The sequence below is a fragment of the Denticeps clupeoides genome, chromosome 7 (assembly GCF_900700375.1).
Source record: "Denticeps clupeoides chromosome 7, fDenClu1.1, whole genome shotgun sequence".
In the NCBI taxonomy this organism is placed as follows: Eukaryota; Metazoa; Chordata; class Actinopteri; order Clupeiformes; family Denticipitidae; genus Denticeps; species Denticeps clupeoides.
The window spans coordinates 24,307,274-24,327,711 of record NC_041713.1 but is presented as its reverse complement, the minus strand read 5'-3'; the positions used below and the strand labels follow the sequence as shown (position 1 = coordinate 24,327,711).

The following is a 20,438-nucleotide window of genomic DNA, read 5'->3' as shown; positions in this document are numbered from 1 at the left end:
TTCGGTGCTAAAATCCAACGTTAGTAGATCAAACTAACCCAGTTTAGACAAGAATTGCTCATCTTTCATTGCAGAGATAGAGAAGGAAACATGCTTAATGCAACATCTTTATTTAAACTGTTGAAGCAACATCCATTTACAAACCCAGATTGGGAGCGCCTTTAAAATGTACCAAAAAGGGGACAAATTAATTCAAGAAGTCAGCTGAAGAGGGGAGATGGGAAAACTTTAAAAACAGTGGATGGGACGAGAGAAGGAAAAAAAAAAAAAAAAAAAAAAAAAAAGAACTCCCAGGGATTGGACCAGCAGTGGCAGGTATTTTTGCATTTTATTTTATACAAAAAATAAATTAATGAAATCTTTCAAGTTTACAGGAGTATTTGATACAAACACAGGCTTGCCTGAAACCTTGATGCCATGGGTCCTCAGCTTGGCTTGCATTTTGACTTGTTAAAAGGTTTTCGTAAATACCATCCAAGCAGGCTTACTTTGATCAAAGCCATGAAAAGGGAGAGGGAGGAGAGAGAAAAAAAAAAAAAATTAAAATATTTGAGCTGGGCAGATGCATTCTGGTTTGATTCCTGAATGCACAATTGTGGCTTAAGTGGTCAGTTTGAGCCTCTCAGGAGCGCATGGCTTGGGAGTTTCCTCGGGCACCACCTCGAGGGCCCTGGCCTGCACCACGCTTGTAATTCTGTTGGTAACCATCCTATGGAGCCATTAAAAATGTTAATTAACCCCAAACATCTCATCTAATATCCAAATCATATCTGTGCATCATGTAATGCTTACCCTCTGATAGTTACTGCTGGAGTAGTCCCGTGGCGTGCTGAACTGGGTTTGCCCATAACCGGAGTTTGGAGTGTTGGTGAATGGAGGGCGATAGCCATCATATCCACCTGAAATCAAAGAAGTCAGCCCAATGTATTAGAAGTTAAAGGTTGGTATGCTGTGTTTTTGCTAATTGATTATTACATTGCCCGCTGCAATTTTGAAAAGCATTACAAGTGTACCTCTGAAGCCATTGGATGGTCCCCGGTATCCATTGATCATGCCTCGTGAGTTCCTGGGTCCTCCTCGTGGCATGGCCCTGCTATTGTAGAAAGACTGAGCTGGGCGCCCAAAACCTGTGCCCTGCCCTGTGGGCTGCTGCGCCATTGTCTGGTGTGCTCCTGCACTGGGGAGTGACGGGTCTTGGGAGTGGAAGGCACCAACCACTGGAAAGGGGGTAAAGCAAAGAGAAAGAATATCTAAGCTTTCAGAAAAAAAAAAAGAAAAAAAACCGTAGCTACTACAGTGGGGTGCACCTGGCCGCGCCCAATCTACATGAACACAAAAAAAAAAAGTTTACTTCTCTCAAAAAAATTAAAAATATATTGCCAAAACGTCTACTTTTTAAACAATAAAAGCATGCCACATGAAGTCTAGAAGCTGTAGCCTCTATAAGAGATATGAAGTCTCACACCACATTCGACTCACATCAGCAATCTTTCTCACTCATGTAGATTCCTTCTCTACAACATGAGACAAACTCGTCCTTAGTCAACACAGGCCACCCAGCTACTGGTTCAGTCCTTAGTAATCTCACGACTGGACTACTGCAACTCCCTTCTAGCTGGTCTACCACTATGCACCATCCGACCTCTACAACTCATACAAAATGCAGCAGCATTCTTATTGTCTGACTTATTCAGAAACTAGAACAGAGTGAATAAAAAGATTGTATTCATAGTTGAGGGTCCTAGTGAACCGGAACTGATCACTTCATTGATTAACATGGAAGAACGTTGTAAGTCGCTCTGCATAAGGGCGTCTGCCAAATGCCTTAAATGAAAAAGTAGAAGTCCAGCACTGCTCACCCGACTGCAGCTGCTCAGCCTGCATCTCCGGCTGCTCCACAGGGTGCTGCGTCTGGCTACTGAAGCTCGGGCTGAAGCCGCCCTGATACGGGCTTGACTGCTTCAGGGACTCAGTCTCACTGGCTGGTGGAACCGGAGCATTGAGGTTGAACACCTAATTCGAAATGTAATAGAGAAAGACCAGTTCAGACAAAAACAGCAGATGACTGCGTTTCCGAGAAAGAAAATACATAGCAGAGCCCTACCGTCTGCATGGACTGGAATGGTGCCGCGTTGACATTAATGCCGCTGCTGTGCAGGGGTTTGGAGCTGGGCTGGAACACCGCTGTCTGAGATGCAGGGGGAAGTGCCGATGAAGGGGGTTGGTCTTGTGACAGGGACATAGAGGCCTAAACAGTAAAAGGGAAGATTAAAAAATAAATGCATTTAAAAAAAAAAAAGAAAGAAAGAAAAGTCCCACAGAAAGAGAACATGAGTGCACCTCCAAATGCTCTCTCACCTGGATAGGGTCAATAGCTTCAGTCTGTGGCCGTGGATCAACAGGGTGGGGGGTCTGGTACATTGGGGGTGTTGTGGAGAAGGCTTCTTGTGAGGGGGCAACCATGGGGACCTGAGGAAAAAGAAGATTAAACTGAGCTGATTCCAACACCATAGCGTACCAGAACGCGAAGAAAGGATGAAGGAGAGGGAAAAAAAAAAAAAAAAAAAAAAAAAAAAACACTTGTCTTACTTGTGTTGGTTCAGGCTGTACAACACTTGGCTGTGGGAGGCAGGACTCAGGATGAACTGTGGAAAAAAATCTAAATGTCACTCAATGACACCACTGCTTTTGAAACTAAATATACATCCATTAGATGAGAGAGAAAAGAAAAAGGTAGACTGTGCAACACAAACCTGGGGCACAAACCATCTGAGGGGACATGTCCATGTTTTGATTTGGCTTCATGGGCTGTGCCGACACAATGGCAGGATCTATGGGCTGCCCATCAAACTCCAGCATGGAATCCTAAACACAGTGAGAAAAAGGCTTTAAACCCCCTAGGTCAGAATAGTCCCAACTATTTCTTGAACCCTTTGCATCTGTAAAAAAAAAAAAAAAAACACGGAAGACCTCTGTCTGGGGGTGGACGTGCGGCAAACAGACAGACAAACCTGCATGAAGTTGTAGGGTCCCTGCATCTGTGCCATTAGGTCTTGAACCACTTGTTTCCGCAGCACTGGGTCTGCAGATGGTGTGGCGGTCACCGAGGTCAGCGGGTGAGGTTCTGTAACTACGGGTGAGGGGACAGTCTGCACGGGTACCTGCTGTTGAGGTGGCAGCTGCTGCTGCTGAAGCTGTAAAGTGTTAACCACCTATAGAAGGAAGACTGCCTGTAATCAGATGGTGGCATGGCAACGCATGGCACAGCAGTTTATCTGCTCATGTAAGTTACTCCAGAACAGATTTAATAATTTAAGCAGATTGTTCATTGACAGACATCAATGAACAATCAATGCAAGGACAAAACTTATAGACCATTATCACAATCAAAAACAAGAAACGTTTAAAAAAAAAAAAAAAAAAAAAAAAAAAAACTCAATACAATGTTTGGCTGTGAATACATACCTCTGGTTCTGAATGCCACTCTTCCCCCTGCTCCTTTTCACTGCTGCTGTATGTGTTCTCTGGAATAAACTGTCTGTTTACAAACTAAAAGAAGGAAATTTGATCAAGGAAAAATAGAATCAAATGAAACCATCCCCAAAAACAACTAAATTATGAATCACAGGATAGGATAAACAAGCTTACCTCTGTTGCCTCCACTGTAATAGGATCTGTATATTCTTCTGTTATTTCCCCCTCTGGAAGAAAATAAAAAGAAAACACTAGACATTACAAATTAAGAAGTCCACCATGAAAATGTGTCAGATTATTTAACATTAATACAAGTTCCTATAGCCTGTCTATGGTCCTGCGGTGGCTAAAATTGCCAATAGTTGTAAAGAGTGTGTTGGCCATTCTGCTTCACCATTCAGAGCGTTGAAGCTCAGACGGACTGATCCGGAATTTGTCCCCTTGTGTCATCCCATTCCTCATGCTTTTTCCGCCCAGAGAATTTCCCACTTCGCTCCTAAAACATTCTATCATGGCTTGAAAACATGTGAAGCAGTGCAGTTACTTAGAGTAGATGTAAAAGAGCACAAATGTATACATTTTTTTTTTTAAAGTTCATCTATGGCATTTATCAGTACAGTCAAACTCTGAACTAGTGGGTTCATTTTTATTTATTTTGTTCCAGGGAAAAACGCGCCAGACATGACTGTCTGCGCCAAACATGTGGTTGGTGAATGGTGTTGAGTCATTTCTGTGAATGCCCGTTCACTTTCCCTCTCCAGTCCGCACTCCTCCCCATTAGCATTTAAAGAGTCCTGGGGAAAGTGCCTAAATGTGGCTGTAATTCTGCACATGAAGGCTGAACTTCGGAAAGAGAGACTTAAGATACAGTATTAGGGGACCACTAAGACTGTTATAAAAGCAAATAAAATAAATAAAAAAAATAAAGGGCACATTTAAGACAGATTTCATGTCTGGATTTGCAGAATAAAAAGAAACTGAGAACTATAATTACCCACTAATAAATTAATATGTTCATATATTTCCCTGCGCTTACATGACACGGTTAACTTTACTTGGCCTGGAGTCTTCTAGCTGCAAACTTCAGCCTTTTCTTGCACAATGTGCAACAGGCTTCAAATTCATCTTTCACTGGTTCTAACTAGCTGGCAAAATCTGATTAAGGCCTTTAATGCGGATTTACTTAAGACGTCGCACAAACTCTAAACAGAACTTGTCTAATTTTTAAACGAGGCCATGATCATAATGCTATAAACTGAATTTGAATTGAAGTCCTTCCACCCATAACCAAAGCAATACATGAAAGGGACCCTGTGAGTGGAGATGGTGACCTGTGTCCCCCGCCTGCTCCTCAGCTTCTGATGACTCCACCACAGCTGCTGGCTGCTGCTGCTGCTCATCCTCTACACAAACACCATTCTGGTGACCCTCTGCTTTGTCAAGGTAGCCACTCTGCACAACTCGCTCCAGGGTTTCTTTCAGGGCCTTGTCTGGGGGAAAATAAATAAATAAATAAATAAAATAATAATACAACTTGAGCGTCTACATGGAACACTGTGCTTATCAGTTGAACTTGAATACATGCAACAGCGTGTGCAAACAATGTCTTAGACATGCTTGTGAATGTACATTTATCCTGCGCCACTTCACCAAAAATAGAAGCATTTTGTCACTACCTGCAGATAAAAAAGCAGATATGTGCAACGACTGAAACAACTCACATCCGGTATTTAAATATGTTCACAATATCAAAATATCTTTTTTTGCCATTAAAATGATAAATTCATGAAGGCGCCATGCAATTTAAATTCAGACTAAAAATACAGAACTTTAAAAGCCTGTTAACTTATTAGTGCAGTTTGTAGTATGATTGGTCATACACAACACATTGTTACAAGTCATGTACCCATGACTGAAGGAGGTGGAGTGAGTGACCTACAGCAGAGTCAGCTATGGGCAACAAGGATACAGTCTATCTGGTCAGCTGCAGAGTCAGGGCAGCCATTAGAATTTATCCTTACAGCATAATGCAGAATTACACTTTTTGCCTAGGACAGCCCCTAATAAAAGGATCTGAACATACTGCATACAGGTGAAGTGACTGCACATGGAGCACACAATGAAATGTTTTTAACCAATTACCCTTAGTGAGCAGGGAACTGCTGGACAAAAATGGGATATGTTAGCTTTTTTGTGCTGATTCAAATTTGTAGTGTTGCTGCATTGTTTTAAACTATAAATTCACAGTCGCCTGACTCCATATCCATTCCCACCTGAGCTGTTGTGATGTCACATGACTTGTAAAATGTGCAGGATGCTTTAAGAGAGAAGCAATGTTGTACAGGGTGTGACTTAAAGAGTTGTAGAGGAAAATGTCACGCAAGCAAACAAAAAAATGTAACTGAAGAACAAAAATGTATTCTGTGCATTTTATTCATTTCTGCAACAGAATGCGGCTTTTGCCACAAAACCAAATCAGAAGTTAAATATGTTTGGTTGTTTGCTGTTCGTGATTGGATTGTTTTGTGGCAACACCGTGCCAAGAGCTGAGCGAGCGCAAAGGTAAACTTCAACACCGCACCTGACATGGCTGCCCACTCCTCACCAAGGGTGATTGTTAAATACAGAGGACATATTTTGTTGTGTGCACCGTGTGTTGTGTTGCGGTGTTTCACAATGGATGGTAGTAACCTAGTGGGTAACACACTCGCCTATGAACCAGAAGACCCAGGTACTGAGACCAAATCCCACGTACTACCATTGTGTCCCTGAGCAAGACACTTAACCATAAGTTGCTCCAGGGGGGACGGTCCCTCTAACTACTGATTGTAAGTTGCTCTGGAAAAGGGCGTCTGGTAAATGCCTTAAATGTAAATGTGGAAAAACGTAGATTAAATTACATAACGCAATATATACAATCTATGGTTCAATTTATATTGAACAGCCCTAATTTGACTGAATCTGAATGTTGGTGCTGAAGACCAGTGTGGCTTTGTTTTGTTCACAATGAGCAGAAAAACTGCATTCATTCCATGAACGCTTGACTGCACGAACGGCAGAAAACGCCTGGTTCAGATGTCCAGACTCATCTTACATATTTAAAAACATGGAAAATTGATGGGATGCTACAATAACCAAGGCGTTGACAATCGTAAGCAAATTGTGAGATCAGTGAAGGTTTGCACCTCTAATGAAAACACACTTAACAGAGGTGAGTCTGAAAAGGTTAATTGAACAGTTGATCAGAGTAATAAATGAAAGTAAATTGCATGTCTATTAAACTGAGAAGTGTACAGGACTGCAAACATTAAAATGGGAACAGGTAACACAGCCTGATGACATGCTAACCCTAACCAAAAATCATAAAAATTAACCTACATGTTGTTCCTGCCACAGGCTTGTCCTTCCCCTCCAAGAGCTCCCATAAATGCTGTGATGCCTCCTGATACTGGTCAGTCAGTCTGGAAGAATAATCAAAATGTAAAAAATAAGCCCCATGAGTGGGCCCCATGAAAGAGGACTCAACAGACCTGATGTTTTGGTCACGCTCTGGCCCCACAAGTTTGTAAAACTCATCAAGGGAAGTAAGGTCCTCCTCGGTCAGAAGTGAGGAACCACAAAGACCCTGCAGCAGCTCCTGCCTCACAGACTCCTCCCCCAGCCGATCGAGGAGGAACTGCAGCTCCAGAACTTTCTTTAGTCGTTTCTGCTCCACCTCATCCCTCAGCAGCTGCTCCCGGCGAGCTGCCTTCTTCACTGCTTTCTGAATCTGGGAGTGGATGAAGAAAAACCGAACACACGATCACCATGCTGGCAGTGGTTGCCAAACTGGTAAGAAAGCCACTGAGCAAGGTACCGTCCCCACACACCACTCCCCGGGTGCCTGTCACGGCTGCCCACTGCTCATCAAGCGTTAAATACAGAGGACATTTCGTTGTGGGCACCATGTGACGTGCTTCACTTTGAGTTTCACCAATTCTACAGTATTTTGAATGTAATGCAGAGTTTCACTGAACAACTTAAAGCAAACAAAAACTTTACCCTGAAAAAATATATTTATTTTGTCCAATACTAATAAAATATAAATAATAATTAAAAATGGCCTTACTTCTTGTCCCAACACCATAAAACTCTTTTGCAGCTCCCGGGCAAACTCCAGATTGTTGACCACTTCTTGGTACTTTGAAAGGGCTTCCTTCAAGAACAGATAAAACCACAACCGCCGGTTAAAACGAGAGGCCAGCACGGAGCTACTGGAACATCAGAAGTAACCAGACGGCTGGGCTGCTTTTTCACCCACCAGCTGGTCCTGGTTCAGGCGCTCTCCTTTGTTGTTCCTGGCCTGGTAGTCATCAAGTTTGCTCTGAGGACGGAAAGGAGAAAAGTTCAAGGGACTTTAAAAACTGGAGAAAACAGAGCTCATTAAAACATGTGCCCATGGCAAATAGGTTTCATTGTTGTGGTTTAGATGCTCACTACACTTCGTAAAAGTCTGCGTTTAGACATCACAGAACAGATTTCACTGCACAATAACAAGCGTGCAACAGGCAAGGTGAGGTTTGCCCTCCTAAGAAATAAAACCCTGAACCTCAACCTGTGACAGAGGACACCTGCCTCTATGCTCAACAAGACCATTAGACCCACACAAGAGAAAGGTTCGGATTCAGGAGGTCACGAAGGAAGTGTGGGAAAGGTTCAGGCCATAAGCAGCAACACTATCTTTCTTCACATGATACTTGCTGCAAATTGAAATATTTAATATCCAAACTGTTACTCTGCATTTTCCCAAGAATCGGCCTGCAGTTTAGCACAACGCTGCTTAGCTTAGCAATGGACAGGGGCGCCTGCTACCGCAAGCTCGCTGAAACCGACATTTCGTACGACTATGAAGCGAAGGGAATTCCCATCGCGCGCAGAAACGACACCGAACCGAAATAAAAGTGTCTTGTTGAAGCTGAAACGAGCCTCGTAGCCCGGCATCCGCTCCGGAAAGTAGGAGGTTCCTGTCGGCGGCCATGTTAGCTGTGTGTCCATGTGCTGTCTGGCTAACTAGCGTCTGTACGCGCACCGTGTAAATACAGAGGCGGCTGCGGCACGGAGTAAAACAGGCGTAAAAGGAGCTTTATTTCACCCCCTGTCTGCGCCCATTGCCGCCGTGACGCGAAGCCCCGCGGCGTGGGCCGGCCCGGGACCGGACGTGTTAGCCTGTTAGCCACGACTGTCGAACAAAGACACAGCAACCAGTAGCGAGGATTTGGCAAAGTTCTTCATGCAATTAATTTTACAAACGCCATACCATATACGTACATGTAGTATATAAATATATATTCATTATAACCACTTTGTGTCAAATCAATTTAAAAAGGAAACTGCAGCAAATTAATCTTACATTTTGTATAAAGTATTAAAAGTGAATGCACCACCCACAGCATGGAAAGAAAAAACAGGTTATAGTTCACTAAAATGCATTTAATTATTAATGCATCGTTTAAAGACAAATCATTATGGCTGGTGTGAAGTAATATGTTACAACTACAGCTCTCTACGAATTATGAGGAAGTGGCAGCCTTCAAAACCAGGCAGAGCGGACATGAAGTCTATTCAACTCACCTTTTTCTTCTCCATATTGCGCACTTTCTTGTCTATGACGCCTAGAACTTGCTTCATGGTCTCGGTGTGGCTTCCCGAGAACTGGATGTTGCAGGTGATCTGGCCCGCTGATCCGGGAGCGGATCCCACGTCCGGGCTTGTGGACTTCACAGTCCTGGTGCCAATCGTAGCTGAGGGCATCTGTGAACAGCAACATGGGAGGGAAGTTTAAAAAGAGGAGGATTTATATAACTAACTAGGAACAAACGTCACTAGTACCCTGATAACTTGTCGATATAATATAAACAGTGGAGACAGCCTCATCTCCACCTCTCACCCAGACAGAGCTGCTCATCTTCAGATCAACTTTCAACCTCGCGTCATCGCCTTGCATGACGCCACAGTTTTTGGGATTATTTTATTCCCATGTGCACCAGGATAAAACCAGCGTAGGCCTTCTCATCGTCTATCCTCACCGTTGTACTTTACCTCAAGACAAGATCTTACAAGCGAAAAACGGCCCTGTCTTCGTATACAAAACATTCTCCCCATTCTGTCACCGAAACTGTCGCTTCGATCAGTAAAAAAAAAAAAAAAAAAAAAAAAAACAAAAGTTCACCGTCGGCCCGACGTAAAGGCCGAAAGCAGCGCGACTCGCGGACACCAGCAGCTACAGTGCCGAGCTTCTAGTTCATTCTCCGGCACCCGGATATTCCACCAGACGCCATTTCCACGCGAATCGGACGCGCGGCTGGTAAAAATGAGCCACGGGAACTTGTTTAAAGCCGGCCGCCAACTACCCACCACGCACGTCACGCCAGTTTACAGTAATCGCGAATCGTCGAACATACTTGCACCTTTTATCGCTCAACGCGTCCGCGAGGGAGAAGATCGATCGAATGGCGCTGAAACAGCCTTGGACTTTAGTCGTTTTGCTTTTTATTTTTTCTCTTTCAATTTTGCTTCTGTGGGATCCGCCCCGCCGGCCTCACCGACAACTGAGATCGACCAAGGCGCTCGCATAATTCTTTATACGGAGGAAGGACCCCTGTCGGCGGCTGCCCGGGATTCTGCCTGATCTGCCAGCAGCAGCTCCGCGTCCGTCAGCGTTTGTTCGCCGACGATTCATCTCAGACACGCAATTTCTGAGCGCTGCGCGAAAACACAATCCCACTTTTTACGATCAGGCGACGTTCTTCAGATAAACTGACCATTTTCGCTACTGGCAAAAACAAGAGGCGCACGGCTTACCAAATCTGATCACGAGTGCAAACTTGGGGAAATCTTTGTTGGATTGAGCTTTGAGAACTTTCAGAATGGTTTTCTTTCTTGTTTCAAGCATGTTCTCAATGTGTTAATGCTGAACTAATATTTATTGCAATATAAAACTATGCCGGTGAACATGACAGACGCTTGGTGGCTCCCAACAAAACTGTGGATAAGATATTTTATTTCAAAGCAGTTGAAAGTAATTCAAATATATGAAACTGAATGGAACCATTGTGTGATTAATATAAAATCCGTACCTATTGTTGCCCAGATTCTCCATTCTGTGCAGCCTGGTGGGAAAAGTGGCTGCGATTGTAATTTAATAGACCATAACCTGCCAGCATATTTAGGATGATCAGTGGAAATAAAACATACCTTTCATACAACTGGGGACGTCTAAAAGTGAAGTATCAAGCCACTGCATCAGCCTTCATAACTGGATCACAGCTTCCACAGGGATCTGCATAGTTAATCTCAGGTCAGGAGACAAACGTAGTGTTGCTAGTAGCATTGTCTTTCACAGAGCGGCCTTCTTCTCGGACCAACAAATATGAGCAGAGTGAGTTGGCTACATTTGGCTGAATTTCCCCTGTGCTATAGCATATAAGACATGTGTATAATGTCGTATCATTAATAAGATGAAGCGACTGCTTGCATGTTGGAGAGGAGGAACTACCCACCCAGCTCTTTTTTTATGGTGTGAAATTATTTCATTTTAATTGGCACACTCATTCTACTAATATCTCTTGTATATGATCAGTGCTTTGATTTAAGCATTTTAATGAGTGAACTATTGATAATGACAAACACGAGTAGCTGCATGAGTAGATGGACACTTTCACATGTTTATTTCACAATTCTTTTTTTCTCTTAATACACACTGGTAGATAATTAAATTATTTTATGTGTACCTTTTTAGAATCTGTATACCAACAGGAATTTGGTACTCTGGAGTTGACAGTGGACATAGGTGCTGTCCTTCAACACTGCTCTCCTCACCATATCAGACAGACCAGTGTCTTCTGTGGAGATCTTTAAGTTCATTTACATTTACAGCATTTATCAGACGCCCTTATCCAGAGTGACTTACAATCAGTACTGGGACAGTCCCCCCTGGAGCAACTTAGGGATAAGTGTCTTGCTCAGGGACACAATGGTACTAAGTGGGATTTGAACGGGAAAAATCATGGTCTGGGGTTACATTCAGTATGGGGGTGTGCAAGAGATCTGCAGGGTGGAAGGCAACATCAATAGTCTGAAATACCAGGAAATCTTAGGTACCTTTTATATTCCCAACCATAAAAGAGACCAAATTCTGCAGCAGGATGGTTCTCCATCACATACTTCCAACTCCACATCAAAGTTCCTCAAGGCGAAGAAGATCAAGATTGTCCAGGATTGGCCAGCCCACTCACCAGACATGAACATCATTGAGCATGTGTGGGGTAGGATGAAAGAGGAAGCATGGAAGACAAAACCAAAGAATATTGATGAACTCTGGGTGGCATGCAAGACTGATTTATTTGCTATTCCTGATGACTTCATCAATAAATTGTATGAATCCTTGCCGAACTGCATGGGTGCTGTCCTTCAAGCTGGAAGTCATACAAGATATTAAATTTGGATATCACAGCACCACTACTAAATTTGCTGACATATCTTTGTATTTGCAGTAAATTTGTTCAATTTCTGTATAGGTGACAACTTTTGTCTTGTCAAAATTTGACCTTTCTGTCTTGATTAAATGATAAATATTTTTTCAGTGAAACTAATTCATTTCAATGCATTAAACATTGTTTGGTAGGGCTTTAGCTTTTCATATGAGCTATTTCTAACCCCGATTGATTAATTAAAAGTCAGGATAATAGCAGGTATTTCTACCAAATAGATAAGAAACAAGACCGTACACGCCAGTCGTTGAGTCCATCCTGTGCTCCTCCATCACCATCTGGTATGGGGCAGCCACTCAACAGCATATGAACAGACTGTAACTGACTGTATGGAGGCAGAAAAAAACATCGGTGTCCCCCTGCCATCCATCAAGGACCTGTTCTTCTCAAGAACCAAGAAACGGGCAGGGAAGATCATCACAGATCCCTCACACCATTGACACAGACTTTTTGGCCTGCTGCCCTCTGGTAGATGATACAGAAGTCTGCAGACCAGGACCATCTGACACAGGAACAGTTTCATCCCCTTGCCATCACCCTCCTAAATTGAAAAGTTGAATGGGGATGTAGAAGTCCATCAATCCTTAAATAAACCAACTTTTTGTGAATGTTGGCCATCACAGCTGCAACATTCTGCACTTGTTAGATTTGCTGCTAATGTCTTTGGGCCAGTGGTCTTATCTGGTCAGTACTGCTAAAAATTATCAGAACAAAAAAAGCTGAATTTTTGGCCCAGGGCAGGCCAATAAGTGGTCCATTAGGGTCCCCAGAGATGGTGAAAATCCCCAGGGGTGCTACACCAATCCCTACACAGCTTGTTTCTCTCCCTGTTCCACCATACATGATTCAGTTGGAAAGTTAAAGCAATGCTTCTATAGCTACACCATCTATCCAACTCAACAGGTTCACCAGGAGATTATGGATGAATTCATTCTAAATTTCCCTCACTTTACAAAACACACATGAAGGGTAGGAAATGAATACACAAATAACCAAGTGGATTACAGTTTACCCTTGTCTTACTAGGGTCGATAGCTGTGGCATGGTCTCTGCCCCTCGTATTCTGCTACCACTCCCAAAATCCTGGTCTCATGGTTCCAGGTTTCCAAATTATTTCTCAGTCCAGGGGTGTGTTCAATGAGACAATAATTACAGTTTCTCTGGGGTAACAACTGTAAACTGAACACCCCTAAAACAAGTCTTTTGGAGTTTACTCAAATTCACCTATTTTCACTGAAAAATGGGATGGCAGCAATAGGTAACATTTTAATTCGACAATAGTCTGGCACTCTCTTCACTCTACTGTGATCTAGGATACATCATGTCACTGTGTAAAGAGTAGTCACTGTTCACACTGTGGTGGCACAAATAACAGTCTGCAGGGGGTGTCAGAGTTCTGCTGTGGTCTGCCACATTGGAGGGTTACTCTTGCTTTCATTTGCAAACTTGATATTTAGTGCAGCATGTCACAGTATTTAAACAGTAAAAAAGTCATTAAAAAATAGTTTCACAACATAACGTTGTTCATTTGGGCTTCTGAAACTCTGGACCTCAAATCCAGTTCTGATTGGACACGAAGCTTCACACCTGATGGCATGGCTAGGGCCATGAGATGAAACGTTTTGTTTTTTTTAGCAAATAGACTCGCTTCAATGACAACCTTTTCATCATATGTCTTCCCGATATTTACAATAGCCAGGTCTGCACTGATGCAAATGAACCAGGGGCTCCCTCAGGGTTGTGTTTGGTGAATAGAGGAAGCGCTTAACATGGCCACACTGCGCTCAGATTGCACTGTCCTCCTTAAAGGCTGTTTTCTTTATGGGACAATACTGATATGCAAAGGGTCCCGTGGGGACGTGAAGCTCCCTTTCAACGAGTGACTCATTTCCGCAGCCTGCTATGTTTCAATCAGGCGACAGGGCGTCCCTGGTTTTCTTTTCTTTTTGGCAGACATGTCTGTGGTGTTTCTGAAGCAGAAAAAATGTATCTGCTCTTCTCTGCAGTAATCCAGCACTTCTGTAATTTTCCATTACTCAGAGGTGCACCTCAAAAAGAAGAGCCAATAATAATTTGGTTTGAGATTAAACAGAAAGCAGTTGTCCTTGCATTTGCCGTTCCAGTGAACGTGCTATCAGTAAGTCACCATAACAGCATATCAATGTTCTCTCCTGACAGGAAATGAGCCTGTTGTGTTTAATCAGCCGGTGATGGATGACCCCTCCACCTCTTCTGGGCCAAACAGCAGATTCAGGCATAATTAGGACTGAAAAGTTTAGGCTCTCTGAAACGGGATTTCAGCTCACATTTTTCCACAGCCACATGGCCGGACATTCCATGCACGGCAAACAATGAGCTATCCAAAGTTCATGAAACAATGAAATGTTAAGTGACCTTTCCCATTGGTCCGAAAGTCAACTCAACACTGCCCTATGAGTTTATTATTACCCATGTTTGTATGTCCAAGAATCACACAGAACCAATGAAATGACATTTTTTACATCAGAATTGCTTAGGGTGCAGATTATTCACTGCATTTTGTTGACACACGTGTGTATCTCATGCCTGCTAGCGGTTACTGAGCGGCAACATCAATAATTCTGTCACCTTCCCTCCACTTTAGGAAAGAAAGGGAAAGTGGCCCTTATACCGTGGTGTATAGATTGACACACGGGAGTTTCTGTGGCACTCACACAGCCCCATGGGGCCTATCATTAAGAGCCATCTGGAGTCAGTCCAGCCTATCAGGGTGCAGCAGGATGGCTGAGTGGAGATGGTAGGAAGTCGGCCTGACTCAGGGCTCCCCTGCCACGGTTCATGTATGCTCATGTCCTCTGCATCCTCTTGGCCCCGACCAATCGTCAGGAAATGGTAAACGCCTCTTGTGTGGTGTTTTAACTATGAATTCATCCGACCAGGAGCCTGCAGTCACAAAATCATGATTATTTTTTTCTAGGTGTTATTAATTGTCATGTGCAATTTTGAAAAGATTTTATTATGTTCTATATTTTGATTTACACTGTGCTTCTCTTAAAACAAGACGCACAATGTTATCACTCCAATGAGATTTTTAAAACTCATCATAAATGTAAGTGTATGTGCAATAACACAATATTAACAAAACGTACACTGTCCTTTACTGTCTCAGATATAAAATAACCATATGCAAAATATAGAATATTCTATATATACAATATTTAAAAGGAATTATTTGCAGTAGAAGCAGTAGTGATGTGCGCTATATATTTCCTGATGGAGCACTGGCTGGTGTCACCAGTACCAATATCTTCTACAATGATACAAGAATGTAAAGGCTTGCTACCCTACCACGTGACTGTGAAGGGACGTCTGTGTTAGGCTTCTTTTGTTTTTTAAATGATTGGGATTGGTCAACTTCAACTCTCCAACTCTCCAGGTCAAAAGGAAGTGCATAGCCATAAGGTGAAGAAAAGGGACACAGAATAGCAATTATAACATGTTGTCATGGGACCGTGTCAATGTTCATATGTGAATAAATTGTCTGGACGTGGCTCCCAAATAGGCATGGCCTACATTGGAAGTTGACCCATACAGTCCAGTGCAAATCTTTTTAACTTTTCCTATATAACTGGCAGGTTTGGCCTCAGAGGAACCTGGTTCTTTATCTCCAAACTCAGTCCAACAGTAAGCTCAGCCCATCCCACCGCCAGGCAGTTCTTTGGCTCTGGTCAGAGATAAGAGGAGTTTTCCATTAACAGCTCTGAGATGGGTGTTAGGAGATAGATAAAAAGGGACAGAAAAAAGAAAGACATGGCCTTGCTGCTTTTTTAGTTGACTATAAATGATGTGACCTAACATCATATATAAGGTATAAATATCACATGTAACAATTCAGCAAGCAATAAGCATTCAGAATTCATTCTTCTGCAAAACTGCCAGTATTTTTGTTGTTAAGCAAATTCCTGTATTTTAGGCAGCAATGTATTTCGTACAATCAGTAGCACTGAATTCAGTTCATATTGATGCTTTAATAAAATCATTAACAAAAAAATTGCTAAAAAATCCATGTTCATCTGTGTTACTCTGGGGTCCTGAAGGAAAAAGTGGAAACCAGTTGGTTGGTGCTGAGGAAGGGCCCTTTTGCACAGTTCTCCTGTTAATATTCCCTGGAGGTCTGTTGACTAAAAATCACTATTCTGTTTCCATTTCTCCTTCTCTTCTTTTCAATGTGAAAATTCAGTGTGATACTGAAGTAGCACACAAAGCATGATTCTACTGTACAGTACAGGGCAGTAGTGGCCTCACGGTTAAGGAAGCGGACCTGTAATCAGGAGGTTGCTGGTTCAAATCCCAAACAGCCAAGGTGCAAAATCCCAAACCAGTGAGCAAAGTACTGTCCCCACGGACCGCTCCCCGTGCCCCTTTCATTTTGAGAACCACTGAAAGAAATAAAAATACAATGCAAATGTAATTAAAGGTTAAGTAACTCTACATACAATCCTAATTAAGCATCATTAAAAAGTGAAAGTGGTAATAATGTTGATGTGTAGAAATGGTGGTAAAACAAGTGAAAGTGAAGTGATTGTGATACACAGCAGCACAGCACACGGTGTACACAACGAAATGTGTCCTCTGCTTTTAACCCATTACCCTTGGTGAGCAGTGTGGTAGGGTGGTAGTAGCCTAGTGGGTAACACACTCGCCTATGAACCAGAAGACCCAGGTTCAAACCCCACTTACTACCATTGTGTCCCTGAGCAAGACACTTAACCCTAAATTGCTCTGGGGGGACTGTCCCTGTAAATACTGATTGTAAGTCGCTCTGGATAAGGGCGTCTGATAAATACTGTAAATGTAAATGTAAACGCTCAGTTGCACCTTGGCGGATCGGCATTCGAACCGTCAACCTTCTGATTACGGGGCCGCTTCCTTAAGCGCTAGGTCACCCCAACTCTGTAAACTAATGAACGATCCTACAAGCAAAGACTACAAGTCTACAGATGGAGAACAATAATGTGTTGCAGCACAGAGTCTCTTTCTCTACACACATCATGTCACAGATTTAATGAAAATAAGGGGATTCTGGAATAAATGGTGCATAAGGCAGGACAGACAGACAGACAGACAGACAGACAGAGAGATAGATAGATAGATAGATAGATATAGATCATGTGAAATTAATTATGAACTCGTGACCCGCGGCTCAGTCACGACCGTATAGTCGTGCCATTCGGCCGCTTTAAGAGCCATTTCCGCCCATTGTAGGCAGTCGTGAGCAGGAAGCAGGAAATGACAGCGGAACCCGAGGGGGCGGGGCCGTTTAAAAATACCTGCTCCGCACTGACGGGGGCGGGCAGAGCGCGCGCGGCCGACTGCGCGCACACGTGAGGCGGCGCGAGGCGGCGCGAGGCAGGCTGGCAGAAATCAACGCACAGACCGCGCTTTATCGCGTCGGGCACCTGCTCGCCCGTGCATGTGTAGAATTCGTATTTTACTGAACGAAATTCATTTCTCGAAAATGTGAGCGGACGCGACGCGCTGAAGGAATGTCGTCTGCCATCGAGAGGAAGACGCTGGAGGCGAGCGAGTGAGTATTTCTCCACAGGCCACGAGATTACATCTCTCCGACATGTCCGTGTCCTCAGATGAAATGAGGGTTTTTGGGACGCTTTGAATGGAAAACGGCAATTCCAACAATATTTGTTCCCAGGGATTATGATCTACACATTTCCACATTTTACATTAATAGCGTTAACTTTTCCCCAGGAAATATAAATGCACGTCTCTAGCAGCAAAACCGACATACAACAGACCTTTTAAACTGTACAGATTACACAGTCAAGCAGCGATATTAAAATATAAACTGCACTGCATTGAGAAGGATATTATAAAACAATAACGCTGTATTAAGCCAAATGTTGGGGATTTTTTTACTCATCTTTAAGTTAATCATCTCCTTCTCGTCCCCGTACAGGGAGCCGGTGGACGAGGTTCTGCAGATGCCACCGTCGCTGCTGACGTGCGGCGGCTGCCAGCAGAGCATCGGGGACCGCTTCTTCCTGAAGGCCATCGAGCAGTACTGGCACGAGGACTGCCTGAGCTGCGACCTGTGCGGCTGCCGCCTGGGGGAGGTCGGGCGCCGGCTTTACTACAAACTCGGCCGCAAGCTGTGCCGGAGAGACTACCTCAGGTGCCTGCCCGCTTCCGCGTTCTTCCAGCCTCTCCACAAGCACAAATACTCTCCGACTTTTCTCTATAACAGGCACATTTCATTCCGTCCACACGGAGATGGTGTATTAACCCAACCTCCAGCCTGACCTATAACCCCGAATGCGCCATACCTACAACTATAAGCCGGTTAACTACTAACTAAGATATTCTCTCTACGGGGCAGGTCAGTGCCCAATCCGTACCACTTGCCAGGCTGGTTCGGGTTAGACCACAACATGGTGGCTTTCAGAGGTACAGATTGGGCACTGACGCGCTCTACAGTGCGCAGGTCTGATAAAAATACGCAGCTGGAGAACAACATCGGGCGTAACTCACCATGGAGGACAACTAGATGCTAAACAAGGAGAGAGGGCGGTTACTGCGCCACCTAGAGGTGTGGAGGGGGTTAAAACTGGGTTCGGGGTGGATGACAACATTTCAGATAATGCTCTCGTGTGGATGCAGGTTTTTTAAAAACCGACAAAACATTTTAGAAAAAAAAGCCTTTTCGTGTGGACAGGGCCAAAGGTTGAAGGCACCCTAAGGATTTCCATAAATTAATAGATAATAACAAGACAAGAAACATTATGGAATCATGCGTGTAAGCATCTTTAATAATCATTATTAAAAGGTAAACTGTGGTATAATCTCCTGATTGTGTGACTTCCATTGTCCATATTTCTCAATGTGTCCTCAACGCTGTCCTGTCCCTGCAGGCTGTTTGGTCAGGATGGACTCTGTGCTTCCTGTGAGAAGCGGATCCGCGCCTTCGAGATGACCATGCGCGTGCGGGACAAGGTCTACCACCTGGAGTGCTTCAAGTGTGCCGCCTGCCAGAAGCACTTCTGCGTGGGAGACCGCTACCTGCTCATCAACTCGGACATTGTGTGCGAGCAGGACATCTTTGAATGGACCAAACTCAATGGGAACATGTAGGAGGCGCACTCTGTGACATCGTGGTGCGGTCACCAGCATGTGGAGACAATTTCAAAAAGTTCAGTGAACACCATGCAATATCTACAACAAGCATAAAGGGACAGTGCTTTAATGTACTTGGCACTAAAATCCTTTCTGCAGTCAACTGTTGTAGAAATCAGGAATAGTTTGAAATAGTTTGTCTATTGTATTCAAATGCACTGATGAAATGACAGAGTGATTTTTTTTTTCCCCTTTGGGGAAACTACTGATGGGCAGTTAAAGTAATAAAGTCATTTAACTTGTAGTATTTACATTTTTTTTATTCATGTGATAAATCACGTGAATAACATTGAATTATCCACATTCAATGTGTTTTTTTTTTTTTTCAAAAACCACCAGAAGAGGGCAGTGAAGGACTCAATGCACTACCAATGATTTTCCACTTTGGAGACCTCCGTCCCTTCAGTTTGGTTTGTTACGACGAGCATTCTTGAAAGATTCATACTTTCCACTGATGTACAAATGTACACAACATTTTTGACAAAAGCTTGAATGAAGAGACCTGGTTAAATATGCAGAAATGTGTATATTTCCATCCCTATGAAATAAACACAAAGACTAGAACTGAGACAGAGTGAAGTTCATTTGTGGTTGCTTTGAAAAATGAAATGTAAAGTAGGAATGAATAAGCAAATGTTCTCCTGCTGAGCGTTTATCATGTCTTCAGTATCTGGGTTTCTCTTAGTTTGGCGTATTAATAGATGCACCCTCTTTCTGAAACAGAGAAGCGAAACTCCAGCACACGTAGCAGCAGGCAAACGCTTCAAGCCTTCATCACACCCCATTTCCCCAGCTCTGCCTTGCATGGCGTGAGTTCGTTTCAAATCAGAAGCAGCTCGTCCACATCTCCGCTCCAGTCACGTCCCTGCTGTTCCCACTGGAAGGCGAATGCCAGGCCAGACAACTGCGCCTGTGTCCTGGGTGTGCGTGTGAGGTCCTGATGATGTGAAGACTCGGCCTGTCACGTCAGCCAATAGCAGAAGTGGGCCTGACAGGCACAAACACGAGCAGCTGGGGATCTGGGTACCTTCTGGAACCATGTGGGAGAAAGCTGGAGGCACATGAGACATGGTGGACATGCAAATGACAATGAGGGCAGGCCTTTTCTCTTTTCTCAGCTAAATCGGTGTGGTGGCTTCTTCAAGAGGGGACTCTCCAGAGGCTTTCCGCAGGGTGGCATGACGTGGGGTTGACATGGCGACAATGGGGATGGAACAAAGCACAAAAGCCCCCTGTCACCTTCACTGTGAGCTGGTGGCTCAGCAGCAC

The 20,438-nt window shown here is 43.7% G+C and overlaps 2 protein-coding genes across 3 annotated transcripts; one reads left to right on the top strand and one right to left on the bottom strand.

The window, feature by feature from the left end:
* Window positions 1-94: 94 nt before the first annotated feature.
* caprin1b (cell cycle associated protein 1b) lies at window positions 95-10,084 on the bottom strand. Of its 2 annotated transcripts, XM_028986202.1 has the most exons (18): window positions 9,921-10,084; window positions 9,085-9,264; window positions 7,775-7,837; window positions 7,583-7,669; window positions 7,005-7,243; window positions 6,853-6,935; window positions 4,806-4,964; window positions 3,649-3,701; window positions 3,466-3,549; window positions 3,012-3,212; window positions 2,754-2,865; window positions 2,590-2,645; window positions 2,359-2,469; window positions 2,105-2,248; window positions 1,860-2,013; window positions 1,014-1,217; window positions 793-899; window positions 623-709 (listed from the first exon to the last, which is right to left on the bottom strand). In XM_028986202.1, the coding sequence occupies exons 2-18, from the start codon at window positions 9,262-9,264 to the stop codon at window positions 623-625; spliced, it is 2,124 nt and encodes a 707-aa protein (XP_028842035.1). In that variant the 5' UTR covers window positions 9,921-10,084. The 2 variants fall into 2 exon arrangements, with proteins under 2 accessions (XP_028842036.1, XP_028842035.1); XM_028986203.1 differs by lacking the exon at window positions 9,921-10,084 and having other exon boundaries at window positions 95-709.
* Window positions 10,085-17,338: 7,254 nt separating this feature from the next.
* lmo2 (LIM domain only 2 (rhombotin-like 1)) lies at window positions 17,339-19,737 on the top strand. The gene is made up of 3 exons (XM_028987626.1): window positions 17,339-17,568; window positions 17,956-18,171; window positions 18,908-19,737. Exons 1-3 carry the CDS (start codon window positions 17,528-17,530, stop codon window positions 19,125-19,127), a joined length of 477 nt encoding a protein of 158 aa, XP_028843459.1. The 5' UTR covers window positions 17,339-17,527; the 3' UTR covers window positions 19,128-19,737.
* Window positions 19,738-20,438: the final 701 nt, after the last annotated feature.